The sequence below is a fragment of the Staurois parvus genome, unplaced genomic scaffold, assembly GCF_062004578.1.
Source record: "Staurois parvus isolate SC_StPar_1 unplaced genomic scaffold, SC_StPar_1.0 ptg000704l, whole genome shotgun sequence".
In the NCBI taxonomy this organism is placed as follows: Eukaryota; Metazoa; Chordata; class Amphibia; order Anura; family Ranidae; genus Staurois; species Staurois parvus.
The window spans coordinates 554,923-570,920 of record NW_028318500.1 but is presented as its reverse complement, the minus strand read 5'-3'; the positions used below and the strand labels follow the sequence as shown (position 1 = coordinate 570,920).

At 39.4% G+C, this 15,998-nt stretch overlaps 1 protein-coding gene across 2 annotated transcripts in view; it reads left to right on the top strand.

Annotated features, from left to right (window-relative positions):
* The window catches only part of PI4KA (phosphatidylinositol 4-kinase alpha), a 168,707-nt gene that overhangs the window by 28,216 nt on the left and 124,493 nt on the right, over nt 1-15,998 (top strand). For both annotated transcript variants that reach the window (XM_089653173.1, XM_089653172.1), the window contains exons 5-9: nt 4,523-4,595; nt 5,146-5,405; nt 6,291-6,357; nt 10,465-10,613; nt 12,376-12,441. In XM_089653173.1, the coding sequence (XP_089509299.1) occupies nt 4,523-4,595; nt 5,146-5,405; nt 6,291-6,357; nt 10,465-10,613; nt 12,376-12,441 (615 nt within the window). The remainder of the gene's footprint in view (nt 1-4,522; nt 4,596-5,145; nt 5,406-6,290; nt 6,358-10,464; nt 10,614-12,375; nt 12,442-15,998) is intronic.

Sequence of the window (15,998 nt, the reverse complement as noted above, 5' to 3'; positions counted from 1 at the left end):
TAATTGTGAGCCAATATGATCATCTGGAGCTGTGTTAATACCATGCCAACTATGGAAAAAAGTTCCCTCGTGCTCCTTTGTATACATAGAGCTGAAGAAGGTATTTAATAAATTTGCCTTCTCTTTGTCCCCAGTCACCCACTCTAGATTATTTTGTAAAGGGCCTACATGCTATTTTGGCGGTTTTTCTCTCCCACACTTATTTACTTGGTTCTATCGATTACAAATACAATAAGTGATTACAACCTTTTGCCACAACAGAATCAGGCCTTGTTGCCTCTCTCTCAGTTGTAGATTATTTCTAACCAATAACCACTGTGCCAAATAAAAAGAAAAAGTATATCTAATTTATTTATACAGAAGACAAATAGTTACTAATATAGTCAATCAATTGATGTTACATGAAATAAAATATTAGATGTTACAGTATAGAGAGATGACTATAAGAAAGGAAGTTATAGAAAATAAAAGATAGAGCATGGCTTATACATTACAGACACCCTGATGTTGTGAGGTCTGGCTCCTGGAAGGCACACATGATAAAGAGAGGGCTTATCCTTTGTCCAAGGTGTTTTATGCACTTTACAAAAGACCATCCCAAGAACCACCCACCCAAGTTATCTTCCAATGGGTGGGCTTCAGAGCAAGGTACACAAAGAAGCAGTTGCCTTCCCCCTCACCTCCATTGAGTCTTTTGTGTAATCCCCCCCCCCCCACACACACAGTCACAGTAACATACATAGGTGTGTTGAGGTAATACAACAGATGGTAAATATGTTGCATACATTGAGACCCTGAACAGAAGTTATTATAGGCCCAAAATAGCCACCACAATGCTTGGACCGGATGTTTTTACTGTTAATATATTTGAAGAATTTTTGGTTGGTCCTGCTATCTTTTGCCATCTGTCGTTCATTTTTAATTTTTGTGGCCTTTGTTTCCTTTTTGCATATTCTGTTATATTCTTTGTAACTTTTAAATGGTGATACCGTTCCTTCATTTTTATATTTAATAAAAGCTCTTTTCTTATTATCTATAGCTTTTTTAACTTTGGCCGTAAGCCACATATTTTTGATTTTTAGCCTTTTAAACTTGTTGCTCATGGGAATATATTTTGCAGTGTGTTCACATACAGTCTTTTTGAAGAACTCCCATTTCTGTGTTGTGTTTCTTGATGCCCATATTCCCTCCCAGTCTAAGTCTTGGAGAGCAGCTCTCAGCCTTGGAAAAGCTGTCTCAAAATTGAACGTTTTTATTTTTCCCGTATGTGCTTGCTGTTTACAGCTAACAAATGAAATCATGTTATGGTCACTGCTACCCAGATATTCTTTTATATGGACATTCGTAATAAGCGCTGCATGGTTTGAGATTACCAGGTCCAGCAGAGCGTCATTCCTAGTAGGGGCCTCTATGAACTGTACCATAAATTGTCCTGTAGTAGGTTTAAACATTTTTGCCCTTTAACTGTTCCCGCAGTACCATTACTCCAGTCAATTTCCGAGTAGTTAATATCCCCCATTATTATCACTGTCCCAGCCCTTGCAGCCCTTTCGATCTGTGCAAGGAGTGGAGTCTCCACCTCCTCTTTAACACTGGGAGGCCTATAACAAACTCCAGTGATTACCTTTGTAGTACGCACCCCTTTGACTCCTATGTGTAGTTCCACCCATAATGCTTCAGCCTCATCACACTCTCCATCAACTAGGTCCTCTTTCACACTCGCTCTGAGATCACTTCTCACGTACAGACAGACACCACCACCTTTCCTTTTTACCCTCTCTCTCCGAAAGAGAACATAGCCGGGAATATTAATGGCCCAGTCATGTGAAGAATGAAGCCAAAATTCAGCAATACCAATTAAATCATAGTTCTGTTCATACCCCAAAGCTTCCAACTCGCCTATTTTGCTTGGCAGGCTTCTGGCATTGGTGAACAAACACTTTAATTCATTGACACCTTGTGAACACGTATTTAGCTTATTTTTTATTTTCATACAAATGGTACCAATTCTACTTGTTGTTTGTAACATTGGAACCTTCTTATCTACCATAGCCCTCCCCCCATCTTTCCCCATTCCACCCACCAATAAGTACTGACCCCTGTCTGATCTGTCTACCCCATTATAACCTAATACTCCCTCCCCCCTTGATCCTAGTTTAAATACTCATCCAACCTTCCCATAAACCTCTCCCCCAACACAGTAGACCCCCTTCCATTTAGGTGCAAACCATCTCTAGCATATAGGCTGCACCCCAATGAAAAGTCAGCCCAGTGCTCTAGAAACCCAAATCCTTCCCTCTTGCACCAGGTCTTTAGCCATGCATTTAGTTCTCTAATCTCCCCCTGTCTTTCCTGAGTTGCGCATGGCACAGGTAATATTTCACAGAATATCACCTTGGAGGTCTTTCCCTTCAACTTGCAGCCTAGTTCTTTAAATTGATTCTTAAGGAGCCTCCACCTTCCATGTATTTTGTCATTGGTTCCAACATGGACCAAGACAGCTGGGTCATGCCCAACCCCTCCCAGTAATTTATCAACCCGGTCCACCACATACTGAACCCTGGCACCAGGGAGACAGCAAACCATTCGGTTGAGGCAACCCTGGCAGCAAAATTATTCTATCAGTCCTTCTGATTATAAAATCCCCTACTACCACCAGCTGTCTAGGCCTTCCTGCACTACCCTCACCACCCCTCCCTGATGGTCTGCCCTCTCAGCTGTTAGGGATAGCAGTGACATCCAGGGCTGCCACCCCTGAGCTTGCCACCCCCACTTGGCAAATCTGTTTGGGTGCACAAACCCAGGGCCAGTCTTCCTTTTCTGTGAGCCCCTACCATTCCCTCTTGTTACAGTAACCCATCTTCCTACCTGATAATCCTGATTAGCCCCTCTGCCCTCCACATCAATCCCATTAGCTACCTGCTCAGAGAGCAGAAGACCCCTTTCAAGGTTGTCAGTTCTGCCCAGTGTTGCAACTTGCTCATCCAGATCTCTAACGTGAGCTTCCAGAAGGGCAACCCGCTCACATCTGTCACAGTGGTATCCATCCTGGAGCTGTTGCTCCATTGTTGCATACATGCAGCACACTGTGCAGTGCACAAAACCTTCCACCTTGCTAGCACACATTATCCCAGTTACAATATTAATAGAAAATATCAGTTGTCAATACAGGTTAGTAGACTCCTGTTATAATCTCCTCTTTTCCACTATGGTTTTTTAACTCCACTTATCAAAGGTCCACTTGGTCAAAGGTCCAGCAAGCAAAATACAGGCAAGCTCAAGGATGAGCAAGCTCAGAGTGATCTCTATAGCAAGTTATATAGGACCTGTGTCACCTGTGACCAATGAATGCAGAAAAAGTGATTTCAAAAAGTAAAATCTTTCAGCAAGACCCAAAGAAGAAACTAAAACTACAAGCACCAGCAGTCAAAAGTAAAACATGTTCACTCTCCACTGAAGTTTCCGATTCTTTTTAGCTATCAACCAACAAAAAATGCCAGACGACTAGTGATCTGGTAACTTCCTGCTCTCTCTGCCCATTTTTCATTCTTATCTGTTATAACTGATGTTAACTATCTTTGACTACAATTCCCCATTTTTGTTAGTAGAGGGAGTGTTCTGTAAGCCTGTCCTAGGATAACAACACCGCTCTTCCATAGATACAGTACGGTAGGGGAGCATTGTTACCCTGAGACAGGAAATATGTTACTGTCAGCAGCATGAGGTGAACAGGAAAAAAACAGGAAAATTTAAAAATAAATAGTAATAATAATAATGCAGCCACCACAAATAAGAACTAATAAGATGGTGATCTATTAGATTTGTGTTCCTGGGTTTGGATACATGATAACATCATGAAATCGTTTGTGTTTGATGTCTTTTTTTTTTTAATGGAATAATGAATGTACATCATCTTTCTTAAAGCCTAAGAGCAGCCAAAGTGAAAAACAGAAATATCAGCACAAGGAATATAACTTCGGATGTATCCCGTGTGCCAATTCCTCTTCTGTTAGTTAAAATTTAAGGCAAGTGGCAGCAGGTGCAACTCAATGTGATGAGTAAATTAGCAATTCTGGCCAGCAAATGTGTTTGATGCCTACTGTGAGACTTTATTTGGTGATTGGCAAGTGAATAATTTGATAACTGTCTCCCATACATTATTAAAGGTTTAAAGTGTTGACTGTAATGCCAGCAACACACAGACATTTTTACGTGTGGCTGTGTATGAGCGGTTTGTTTTAGGACTCCTAGTAGCAGCAGGAGCGTAATAAGTTTACTTCCCCTGTACACAGACTTCGATAAAATGCGTCACAATTGGCATTTGTTTGTGTCTACTGTGTGTACAGGGGTCGCGTTCATATTCTGTTTAATAGTACGCTGTTCCATACACAGAAAATCTCAAAGACACTGGTGCCTGTAAAGTGCTCAGTGAATGAAAGCTCTAAGGAAACCTATGCCTTCATTCCTGGCATCCATATCTCTTTGGCAATAGATGACATGTTTGTGTGTCCTGTGTCCTCAGATATTGGAGACAATCCTGGATGTGATGCAATGTCTTCTTGGAATGTGCCAGTCTGTACAGATTCAGGACAAAGGTGAGCTGATTGTATAAGAATTTGCATACAATTCATTTTGGCACCTCTTATGTCTGTATATGTTTGTAATGATATCTTAGGTTTATGTTTAATGGGGCCATGCCAGAGGTATTATTTTCTAGTTACAAAATAATTAGATCTGCTGTTGATTCTTTTTTTGCTCTGCATGCACACAGTTTCTAACCTTCCCATTCACATTAAATAGTCACTTTTATAATAATGTCAGTTTAGTATCTACTGTGTACTTGTTTTTAAGAAACGTAACACACCCCTGCAGTCTATATGATGTCATGATGGATTCTGCAAGTCAAAAAACCTGGCACAAACTTGGAGTGTGATATTCAATTTTCTGTAGCTTGTGTAGATCCCTCCTTGTGTTTACATTCACCAGTCTGTCTATTGATTGCCTTCACCTTGCATACAATTTACAAACATATAAACCTGGCAGGTACATTTAGATATAAATGATATAGACATTTTGTTTTCTTATTTCTTATAGTGTCTGCATTTTCTGCACACTATAATAAATCTCTGTCCTCATTTTCTGCAGAGTACCTGTGTAAATATGCAGTGCCCTGTTTGATTGGCATCTCTCGGGCATTTGGGCGATACAGCAACTCTGAAGAATCTCTTCTGTCCAAGCTGTTTCCTAAGATCGCTCCTCAATCATTAAAGGCTCCAGAGGAGCTGGAAGGTATCCGCAGGCGCTCTTTCAATGATTTCCGATCTATTCTACCTAACTCACTGCTGACAGTATGTCAAGGTGACTCGCTGAAGAGGAAGACAAGCAGCGTATCTAGTGGGTCACAGGTACCAAATTGTAGTTTTCACTTTCTGCTATGTACTAAAACTTTATAAGTGTGGGTGTGCCTTTTTATCACATAGTGGTGACAGACTTGATGAATTACAGTTACCTAACCACCATGGTGTTTTTCGGTTTTACATTTAGCCATAATAATATACCATTTGAAACTGTCATGGAGATGTGGTAACATAACAACCAGTATTAAATGTTTTAGTTCTTGATAGTATTTTAAAAGACAAACTATGTGGAATTATTTTTTCTTTGTATAGAGTGGAGAAGTATTGCATTTTTTTTCTCTGCCTGTGGTTTCATTGGGGAGATTTTCTTTCACCATCTTTCCCTGTGACACCTGTTCAAGAAATGGGAGAAGCAACTGTAACAGGAAGGCATAGACCGCAATAAAAACGAAGATTGGGGTTGATTTGCTTTTGCAATAGAGACATTTCACTTTTCAGAGTGAATGATGGAAAATAAGGTAAACCAGTGTTTACTCTGAAAAGTATATCCTGTGCTTCGGTTAATGAAAAAACAAAACCTTTACTAGCACATAATTGGTTGTCTGAGGCAAACAAAGCTTCATCTTATTTATGACGTTTAGTGAACATTCACGTTGAAAAGTCTCTATCCCTTCAGGAAATAAACACTCACTTGAAACAGTCTCTTTCCCTTTAATAGATCAACAAAAATGAAGCTCTTAGTGTATTAAACTACTGCATATTTTTGATTCTGTGCCCCCATTGGAAACAGGACAGAAGTGATGGGAAATCTCTTCTACATGGACACAGCCAGCAATAAAATAAAAATATGACATAGGCTTTAACCCTATGTAAAACAAAATAAAACATTTTGATTAGTGCTGCCTTAATCTTCATCTCAATTTTGGTTTTCAGGTTAGCCCTGATCGTGTTGTCCCCCCTCCTGGATCTCCAGCAGGGTCTACTATTCCGTATTTTGAAGGTAACGTGGCATGATTTGTATGTTTAGATTCTGGGTTCCCACCCAGCAGCAGTATGAGATGCCTGCTTCAGGATGAAATATCTTTCTTTAAACATTTTTTGAGTTGATCATATTTGTAGTGTTTTTGATAGATTCTAAAACTGCACGCAGTACATTACTGCCTGTGCATTTAGATGTGTTGACTTGTGTTTTAAATGGAGCTTTGCTTTTCTACCTTTTTGCGCTGCATTTTTGTTATGAGTTGTTAGCATGTCTAAGGATTTTCCTGTGGTAGGCAGTAAATAATGCACCAGAGCACCATAAGGACACATTGAAATGCATTTTTTTTTTTCATGCCGCTTCCATATATTGTCACATCATATTGTGTTCTTTCTGCAACAGCCCCGTGTTTGGCAGCGGCATCCCGTCTGTGTTAGAGCCTATTCAAATCATGTCCATTGAGCTGTGTTTTTCTGCACACCACCACACATGCATGGGAACATAGAAAGTAATTGTTCACCTGTTCTTGTCTCTGAGACTGTCTGTTTTGGGGACTGGCAGACTAATGGTTCTGCAGTGACCAAGACTGTATATGTGATATTTTTACAGAGAAAGCTGTATTTAGTGGTATGACAGGAAATTTTCTATTAATTTCCATAGGATTATATACCTGTATTATACTTTTACTGTTTTGCATTAACACAGTACATTGCATCTCTCCTTTTAATAAAACTTGAGGCTATTCACTACACTTGATTCTAGTCTGCAAACTCATCACTGGTAATTTTGTTTTTGGTGGAGCTGGTCTTAATCGTGCACATTAGTATTCTTTGCATTACCTGGCCAGTAGAGGTTGCAGTGTACAGCAGTGGGTCTATTTGTCCTTTCTGTTTTGTTGGATACTCTCCAAAGCGGATTCATTGTCAGGCATGGAGTCCCTCCGTTCCCTAGAAGAAGTCATTCCACTAGTTGATTTTTAGAAGGCACTTGTGTCCTTTCTAATTGAGGCAATACGTTTTACTCTATACTCCACAGTTTTTCATTTCCTAATACTGGTCTGGGCTTGGTTCTCGTAGACAAAAGGCTCCTCATTGAACTCTAACCTTTGGAGGAGTTTTTTTTGTTGGGAAATGGTCTATACCTTCTTTAGTTTTAACCACTTATGTCCCTTCTTAGAGATTTTATGACTATGCCTACATAATGTGTGTGTTTTTTTTTGTTAGCCAGTTGCCCTCCACCCTATAGCAGAAGCACTGCTACAGGGAGGCAGGGCTGCGCATAATCACATGTGTATATATACATGATTTGTATTTCCGGGCAGGGTTAAGGATCCTACTGTAAAAAGATGCTGGCAGCTGACACTTGTATTGCACTGTCCAGAGGTTTGTTGTGTAAACTTTTGTTGACACTTCGCTGGATCCTAGCTGGGTTATTTCTCTAGTAATTTTCTTTCTGTCCAGATCTGCAGGGCTTAAGCGCTGGTTTGCAAACAGCAAGGCATTGTTGCGCTTATCCTTTCTGGGGTACCATCTTTCTAACACTTTCCTGAATGGCAAAATTTTAAATGTGACCAGGGTAAAAGTACTTCTTTAACGCAACATGAAAAGCTAAGGCTCAACATGTTCCTATAGTACATTGAAAAGTTCTTTTGTTCTTCCAGGTCAGTTTCCAGTTCCTGGACATCCACTACCTTGGGTTCAGGGAAATATCCTTGATAGACCAGGATCTCCTAACCTGCAAATAAATCTGCCACAGCATAAAGGTCCACCTTCAGGTCTTATGACCTATGCTGAGTTTTTGGTTGATTTCATAGCGATGACATGGAAGGTTGTATCCAAAGGTCACAAATTAGAGTTCTCCGCTTCAATTTTCTCTTCACTTCTTCTATGTCTCAGCAATGTTGGATGGACTTTGTTTTAGCCATGTGGAAATTGTTACCCATGAAGTTAGCATTTTCATCCCTCCAACTGTCAAGGTTTTTCTTAAAACCCTTTTACAGTTCTGTAGTCGAAAGGCAGCTTACTGAACATTTTGGTCTTAAAGCTTCTCCACATCTTTGTACTCCCTCAAAAGTTTCAGATGGTACTTTATCTTTTCATCCAATTCTTTTTCACTTCATGACAGATGCCAACCTTCTGGGTTGGGGCTCGATTCTGGACCATCTGTCTTTTGCTGGTCTCATGGGGGGGGTGGTAATCCAAAGTTTAATTCAGCATACTGAAATTGTGAGCATTTCGGCTTTCATCATTTCATTAGCCCCTTCTGTGCAGTCATTAGGCTTGTGTTTTCTCAGACTACGGCACAGCTGTGTTGCATCATTCTTCTGGGGTACACCAGGTGTGTTGCGGCAGCAAAATTTATCCTGTCCTAGGTGGAGCTTCATTTTCCAGGGATCTCTGCAGTGCTCTTTTCCTGGCAGACAATGCGTGGCCAAAGGAAACATCCTCTTCATCAGAAGATGTACCGACACATATTTCTGCGTTGGGTGATGCCTGATGTTTATTTACGCCCTGGTAGCACTGTGGGATAAGCCCCACAAGTCCTGATCTTTGCCTTTTCTCAGATGCAGCTATTTTCTCATTATCTTTCAAAGTGATGGCATTCCAGTCATTCATACAGCAATGGATTAGCCTCATAGAGTATGGTATTGCAAATATGTTTATCTTGCATAGCTACATAGTTAACGGTTTTTCTGTTAGCCAATGATCTGTGGCTTCTTCCAGATCTGTTTTTCTAAGGACCAATCTTTCACCCTGCGTTCTGGTGGCCGGCTTTGAAGGCTTGGCTGTTGAAAGGTTTTGAGAGATGGGGCAGTCTTCATCCCACTAGCTTTATCATTGTATGTGGAAGACTTATTTTCACTACTTTGAGGTTTTTTTCCCACGTGCCCTTAGGTGTGCTGTGTTGTTCTCCCTACAGGGAGGTGGAACAACACCCACCATTAGAACCCTCAAGGATGAGGTATGTGTCTTGTCTGTTGCTTTTCTTCATCCTCTTGCTGATAACGAAGTGATTTGTAATTTTATTCAAAGGGTTTTACAAGTTCAACTGTGGAATTTCAGTCTAGTATTGTCATTATTACTACTAGATGGACCTATTTGGGATATTTCCTTGATGTAGGTATCCCATAAGGGCCATTCTTGTTGTCCTCACTTTGGCTGGAAGGGATTCTGAGTTGTTAGCATTGTTTTGTTTGGAGTCCAATTTGATTTTCCATAAAGACAGGGTTGTTTTGAAAACCCTTTATGGGGGTAAAGAAAACCTTCATTTTGACCAAGGGAGCTCTTTTGTCATCTTCCAGTGTCTGGATGTAGTGAAGGGCCAGTAGGATTACCTCTACGGCCACTCATTTTTTTGCCCCATAAGGTCCTAAAAGAGTTTCTCTGGTTTCCAGTTCCACTATTTCTATAAGGATGGAACAGGTTGTTGTGTAGGCCTGTAAATTGTGGAATGTCTCCTTGTCCCTGTTAAAAGCCCACTTCACCTAAGCAGTGCATTCTTCTTGTGCTTTTTGTGATCAGGCTTCTGCATCTTAGATCTGTGTGGCTGCAACCTGGTCTTCAGTTCACACATTGTGTTTCACAATGTTGATACATCTGCCTCTGCGGATCCTTGCTTAAGTCAAAAAGTTTTGCAAGTGGCTGTCTAAAGTCCTGTTTTCCCTTGTTATGAGTTTTTTCTTGCTGAGCTGGTTCACCTGTGTTTTGTGTGCCTGCTTTCCTTTGTTGGACTGCTTGCTACAACTGGTAAGGTGGGAGAGGTTATAGCCTGTAAGGGGCTGCCATACATTGTCTAGTTTCTATTTCTGCTGTAGGTAGCAGTACAACCCTTGGTAGCCTATTAAAATAAAACTGTGTCCATTAATAGACTAGAAATTTACGGTAAGTACAAAAATCCTATTTTTATAACAGGACAGTATAAGTGAAAACAAATGACAACACATGCTACTGTGTTTGTTATAGTTTGAATAAGCTGTGCTTTGTTTTTAGACCTCTTAGACATCCTGATTCTTTATAATTCTGGTTCAAAAACATCTTTACTATAGTTATTCCAAAGTAATATTTTGTAATGGAAAAATATGGTTTTCTGTTTACACTTCCAGTAATCTTACTGTTTCAATCCCATTAGGTTCCTATCTGCCAGATGGCAGTGCAGTAGACCCAGATTATTACCTCACCACCATCAGCTCCAGCTTCTCTGTGTCCCCTCTTTTCACTGGTGTAAACAACAAGGATTTTGACATTCCACAGGAAAGCCTGCGTCAACTACTGAGCATGGTATAGTCACACATTTTTTCCTTCAGACAAACTATTATGAAGTGCATAGATTTAGCTTAGTTATAAAATATATCACTTTCTCAACTGGTTAGGGTGGAGCAGAAGTCCTACTACATCAATGTCACTTAAGGGAGCTTGTTGTTTGCCCATGAAGAGCAAAGCAATAGATTCACTCTAATGAACAGCCTTCTTTTGCACATATTCCTTCTCTCTGCCATAGCAGGAGTGAGATACCCCTGGTGCTTTAAGATATTGTAAGTATGTGACTCACACGCCCTTCCATGTTAGAACATTGTTTGACAGTTAGCCCAGATCTGTCATAGCGTAGGCTCTGACAGAAATATAACTTTCTCAAGGTTTCCTCTTTTTACTGTTTAATGAAGTTGAAGGGGTGGAAAGAAAAGGTAAAGCTGAGCATAAAAAGTTTTTATTTTTTATTTGTTCATTTACTTTTTTTGTTTAGCTAACAGGCTGAATAACTAAATAAACTAAATACTAAAAAATGTCTCCATGCACACAACTGAGGTAGATGGAGGACTCATCCCGCCAATGTGGAAGAAAAATATATGTGAAATATATTTTAAAAATATTCCTCCCAAAAATATTGACATATTTTTGAAATGCTACACTTCTGGCCATATATATATATATATATATATATATATATATATATCATGTTGAAATGCATTTATATTACAAAATATATGAAAAATATTTTTAAAAATACATTTCAAATATACTGTACAATGTCTTTCAAAATTCAAATCTACATTTTTGGAATGCATTTACAAATATATGAAAAAATATATGTTAAAATGACTTTTTTATATGTTAAAAAAAATCTGAAGAATATATTTTAAAAAATATATTTTTAAAAATATATTTTTTTAAAATATATTCTTCAGATTTTTTTTTTCTTAACCTATGAAAAAGTCATTTTAACATATATTTTTTCATATATTTGTAAATTGTAAATGCATCCCAAAAATGTAGATTTGTATTTTTAAAATAATTTTGTCATATATTTTGTAATAAAAACGGATTTCAAAATGCAGTGTGTGTGTGTGTATATGTGTATATATACGTGTGTATAATATATATATATATATTTAATGTTTGTTTTTAATATGGCCAAAATTGTAGCATTTCAAATATATGTCAATATATTTGGGAAGAATATTTTTTAAAATATAAAATGTGAGCAGTCAGGATATTGTAACCTGACAGTGGGACCTGCTGCTCACCAAATTCACTGATCAGCTCATTTGCTGCAAGTGCTGATTGAGTAAAGTGTTCAAGCATATCCCTCAAATGATCGACTTTTGTCATGCAAGAGCAACCCACACAGATCGAAATTCAGCAGGGACTGGCCAAATTCCATTCATTGTATGGCCAGCTTAAGATTTAGATGCTATGGGGGCCAGGTTTAAAGTTAGCCTATTGCTTCAGCCTGCAGATTGATATCTGTGGAAGGCCTTTTTTTCAAAATCAGCTAATACAGTTAGTTTACAATGTGGACAACATAACTAACTTACCATACATGTAAATGTGTTTATCTTCAGAATTAGCTGGGACGTATTTTCTCATGAGATTTCAAACAGATTTTTTTGAGGCTTGCTATGAAATACGTGCAGTATACATGGCAGTATGGGACTGTAACAATATTGTATTTGTTTGATGCATTTTAAATGAAGAGAGGCAATACTACATGTTATTATAAACTTTTTTCCTGATACTGACCATAGTTTGAATTTTCTTGCAGGTGAAGCAGATTGTGGCAGATCCAATGCTGAGCTCATTAGATTCCCTGATAAATGAAGTTACCGAGGTATTGTTTATACATTTTCTCCTAAATTGTGCTGAAATAATTATAGTGGATTACTATACACAGAAAATAAGTGTAGTCTGTTATGCAGGCCATACATGGGTCAAATTCCGAACAAATTTTTTTTAGGAAATCAGAATTTTCATGTGTTTTGTAATCTGATGGTGCCACCATTGATTTCGAAATTCAGCTAACCAAGCCTTCAATTTCACCTCATGTTGCTACAGAAAAGAATTTTTGTGGCTAAGAATTTTTTTTTCCTTTCCTGGTCACAGCTCAGGCTTATTTATTTTTAATTTAGGTTTTTCCGGATGATTCTCCCATCATTGATTAAAAATTTGTTCATTTTTCAAAAAATTTTCAACATACCCAATCACTCAGATTCAATGGTTACACGAAAATCTGCCATTTCTGTGGTCCACTAATGGTGCGAAATTTAAACGAAGATTCTTAGAAAAGATTTTCGAAAGAAAATTCTGTCGAAATTCAACCCATGTATGGCCAGCTTTATTCAATCTTCCGTAATGATTACTTCCTGCTAGCTTTGTAAAGGTGTGTGATTTTGAGTTCCCTGCACCTGGCTTTGTCATTATCCATTTGTCTACCGGCACTTTTACTCTTTAAGCACAGGCCAATTTTCAGCTTTCAGTGCTGTTGCTCTTTGAATGACAATTGCGCGGGCACGCAACATTGTACCCATATGAAAATTTTATAATTGTTTTCACACAAATAGCGCTTTCTTTTGGTGGTATTTAATCACCACTGGGGTTTTTATTTTTTGCACTATAAACAAAAAAAAGTGTTTTCTTTGTTTCTATTATAAAATTTTGCATATGGGTAATTTTTTTCCATTGATGTGAGTTGATGAGGCTGCACGGATAGGCAGCACTGATGGGTACTGATAGGCTGCACTGATGAGGTGGCACTGGTGGGCATTGATGAGGAGACACTGATGATGGGCATTGGTGGGCGGCACTGATCATCAGTGCGGATGTCCTCTGTGACATTTGTCGGTTATCGGCAGTACTTTTCTCATGCTGTGACATTGTGAGGAAAGTGCTGCTGATGACCAGCAACTGTTTTTACTTTGTGATCTGCTGTGTCTTTGGACACAGCTGATCACGTGGTAAAAAGCTGCTGTGATTGGCCTTTTACCTAGTCATGGGATCAGCTGTGTCCGTAGGACTCAGTGATCACTGGCCGCTCCGGGTGCGTGCCTCTGGAGGCGCGTTCTGGGAGGACATCATATATGACGCCCTCCCAGACCTGGACAACTGCACTGTAGCCATCATTTGGCTATAGTGCGGTTGTAAAGTGGTTAAAATTAGATGTATTTTGGTTTCACATCAAATGCCAGCTCTGGATCCAGTTAACACTGAACCTGCCAACTTTAGCAGAGTCTGTAAAAATTTAAAAGGTTACAAACAAAATTGAAGACCAGTAAAGTAATTAACTAAATTTACATTCAAGAACCCTGTATGCATATTTGTCTTCCTATTACCAGTACTGGGTTCTTGCACACATTACACTCTTAAGTCCCTTATGACACCTCCTTCTCTGCTTTTCTATTTATTGTTTTACTCTGCTGTCTTTTCAGTTTTACACTGTGCTCTTGAGTGTCTATGTTTTGCTTTATCTCTACTCCACCACTTTTCTGTCCATTCTTACCTTGCACACTGTGGGAGAGATTTACTAAAATCTTGTGTAGCTCTGCAGAGAAAACCAGTCAGCTTCCAGGTGTTATTGGCTTAACCCCTTGGCACCGTCGCCTCCTGGCCCTTTAAGGGTTTCAGGAGGCGGGGTGGGGTTTAGGGTCATGTGACACTCCGTCACAGTGGTCACATGATCAAGAAAGGTCCCGATCGGGACCTTTCCGTGAGTACCGGACATGTGTGCTGGGAGCGCGCAGGGCGCACGCTTTCAGCACATATGCATATTTTTTAATAGAACGCAAATGTGCGGCTTCTCTGCGTCTAGTCCCAGACGCTGGGAGGCAACACATTTGCGTTTGGCCGATGTGAAGAGGTTAATTGAACAAGCTGAAGTTAGAAGCTGATTGGCTAGCATGCATAGCTGCTCCAGATTCTCCAGGGTGCTTCAGCTTTAGTAAATCTCCCCCTATGAGTTCTTTGTGCCCACTCTCTTGCATGATGTACAACGTGACATTGATAGCATTGTGAAATTGTAATAATAGCAATCAGTGGAATTCTGTAGAGCATGTTGTTTGACTGGGAATACAGTGGGTGTGGCCAGGCTGTTTTAACAATAGAATTGGCTTTAAGTGTAGTTCCACTTTTGCAGTCAAATTTGAAAAAAAAAACCACTATGTAATTATTTTTTTCACAGCATGCCTATATTTATTTACTTATTTTTTTTTCTTAATATTTCTTCGCTTTCTAGTTGTTTTTTTGCACCTTTGGGCAGACTGCAAAGTACATTGAACATATTGAAAGTAGAGTGACAAAGTGGGGACTGTCTAATTTTCTCCTCGTTATCATACACTTCAGAACTCAAGTCCTGAGATTTTTCAACCTTTCTTAGGACAGACAGTGTTCAATGAGATCTGCCATCACAGGACAGACAGTGTTAATTATGGTAAACATTACCTTCCCGCCCATTTTTCATCATTACATGGCAGAAGAAATCTTCTGTTTTGGAGTTTTCAGAAAATGGCAAGTAAAGTATGCAGCTTTTTTATATGTTGCTGTGTGAATGGGAATATATAACAAATATAAGGTAGGTGTTATCCCAGTTTGGCTGCACAAGTGGAAATACGCTTCAAAAGGGTTAATAAATGTGCCTATTTACTGTATACACTGCACAAGTTTAATAGTCTTTGAACCTATAGAACATGTTACAGTATCACAGACATGTATAAACCTCTGGACACAGGATTATTTTTAAAGATTGAAATTCTCCCATTACATATGCTTTTGTAATGTAGTTAGTGATTACTTGGCAACCAGCAAGACCATGTTTATTTGGTTAAAGCATAAGTTCACCTTTGGGAACATGTTACATGTTCCACCCGTTTTTAGGGTGGAACATGTAACATGTTCCCATAGCCGCAGCCACGCCCGCTAACCCCCCCTCCCTCTGACATATATCACGGGATGAAATTTTCCCGTACTATTGAAAACAGCGTGGTCTTGTGGGGCTCTGCCCACATGGCCGCATCACTCATTCACAGAGTTCTGTGAATGAGTGCCTACAAGTCCCAGCAGCCTTAGCGGCTGACGGCTTTTAGTTTTCAGTGAATTACCACGGTGCTGTGGAGCGCCGTGGTAGTTCATTGAAGCTTCCTGTCAGAATATCTGCTTGACCTTACATCCCGTACGGTAAGCAGGAGACCTGCATAGCATCAGTGATCTACTGATCGATGGTGCAAGGCTTTCTAGGCTCTTTTGGACAAAAATAATAAATACACATTTTTTTACCTGCAAAAAAAAATGTGCATTTATTATATTCTCCAAAAGGTGAACTTATCCTTTAAGCGTATGTAATGTACAGTTCAGGAGTGTGCAGAACAGGGGTCCGCTTTGGAAGACTCCCCTCATTTT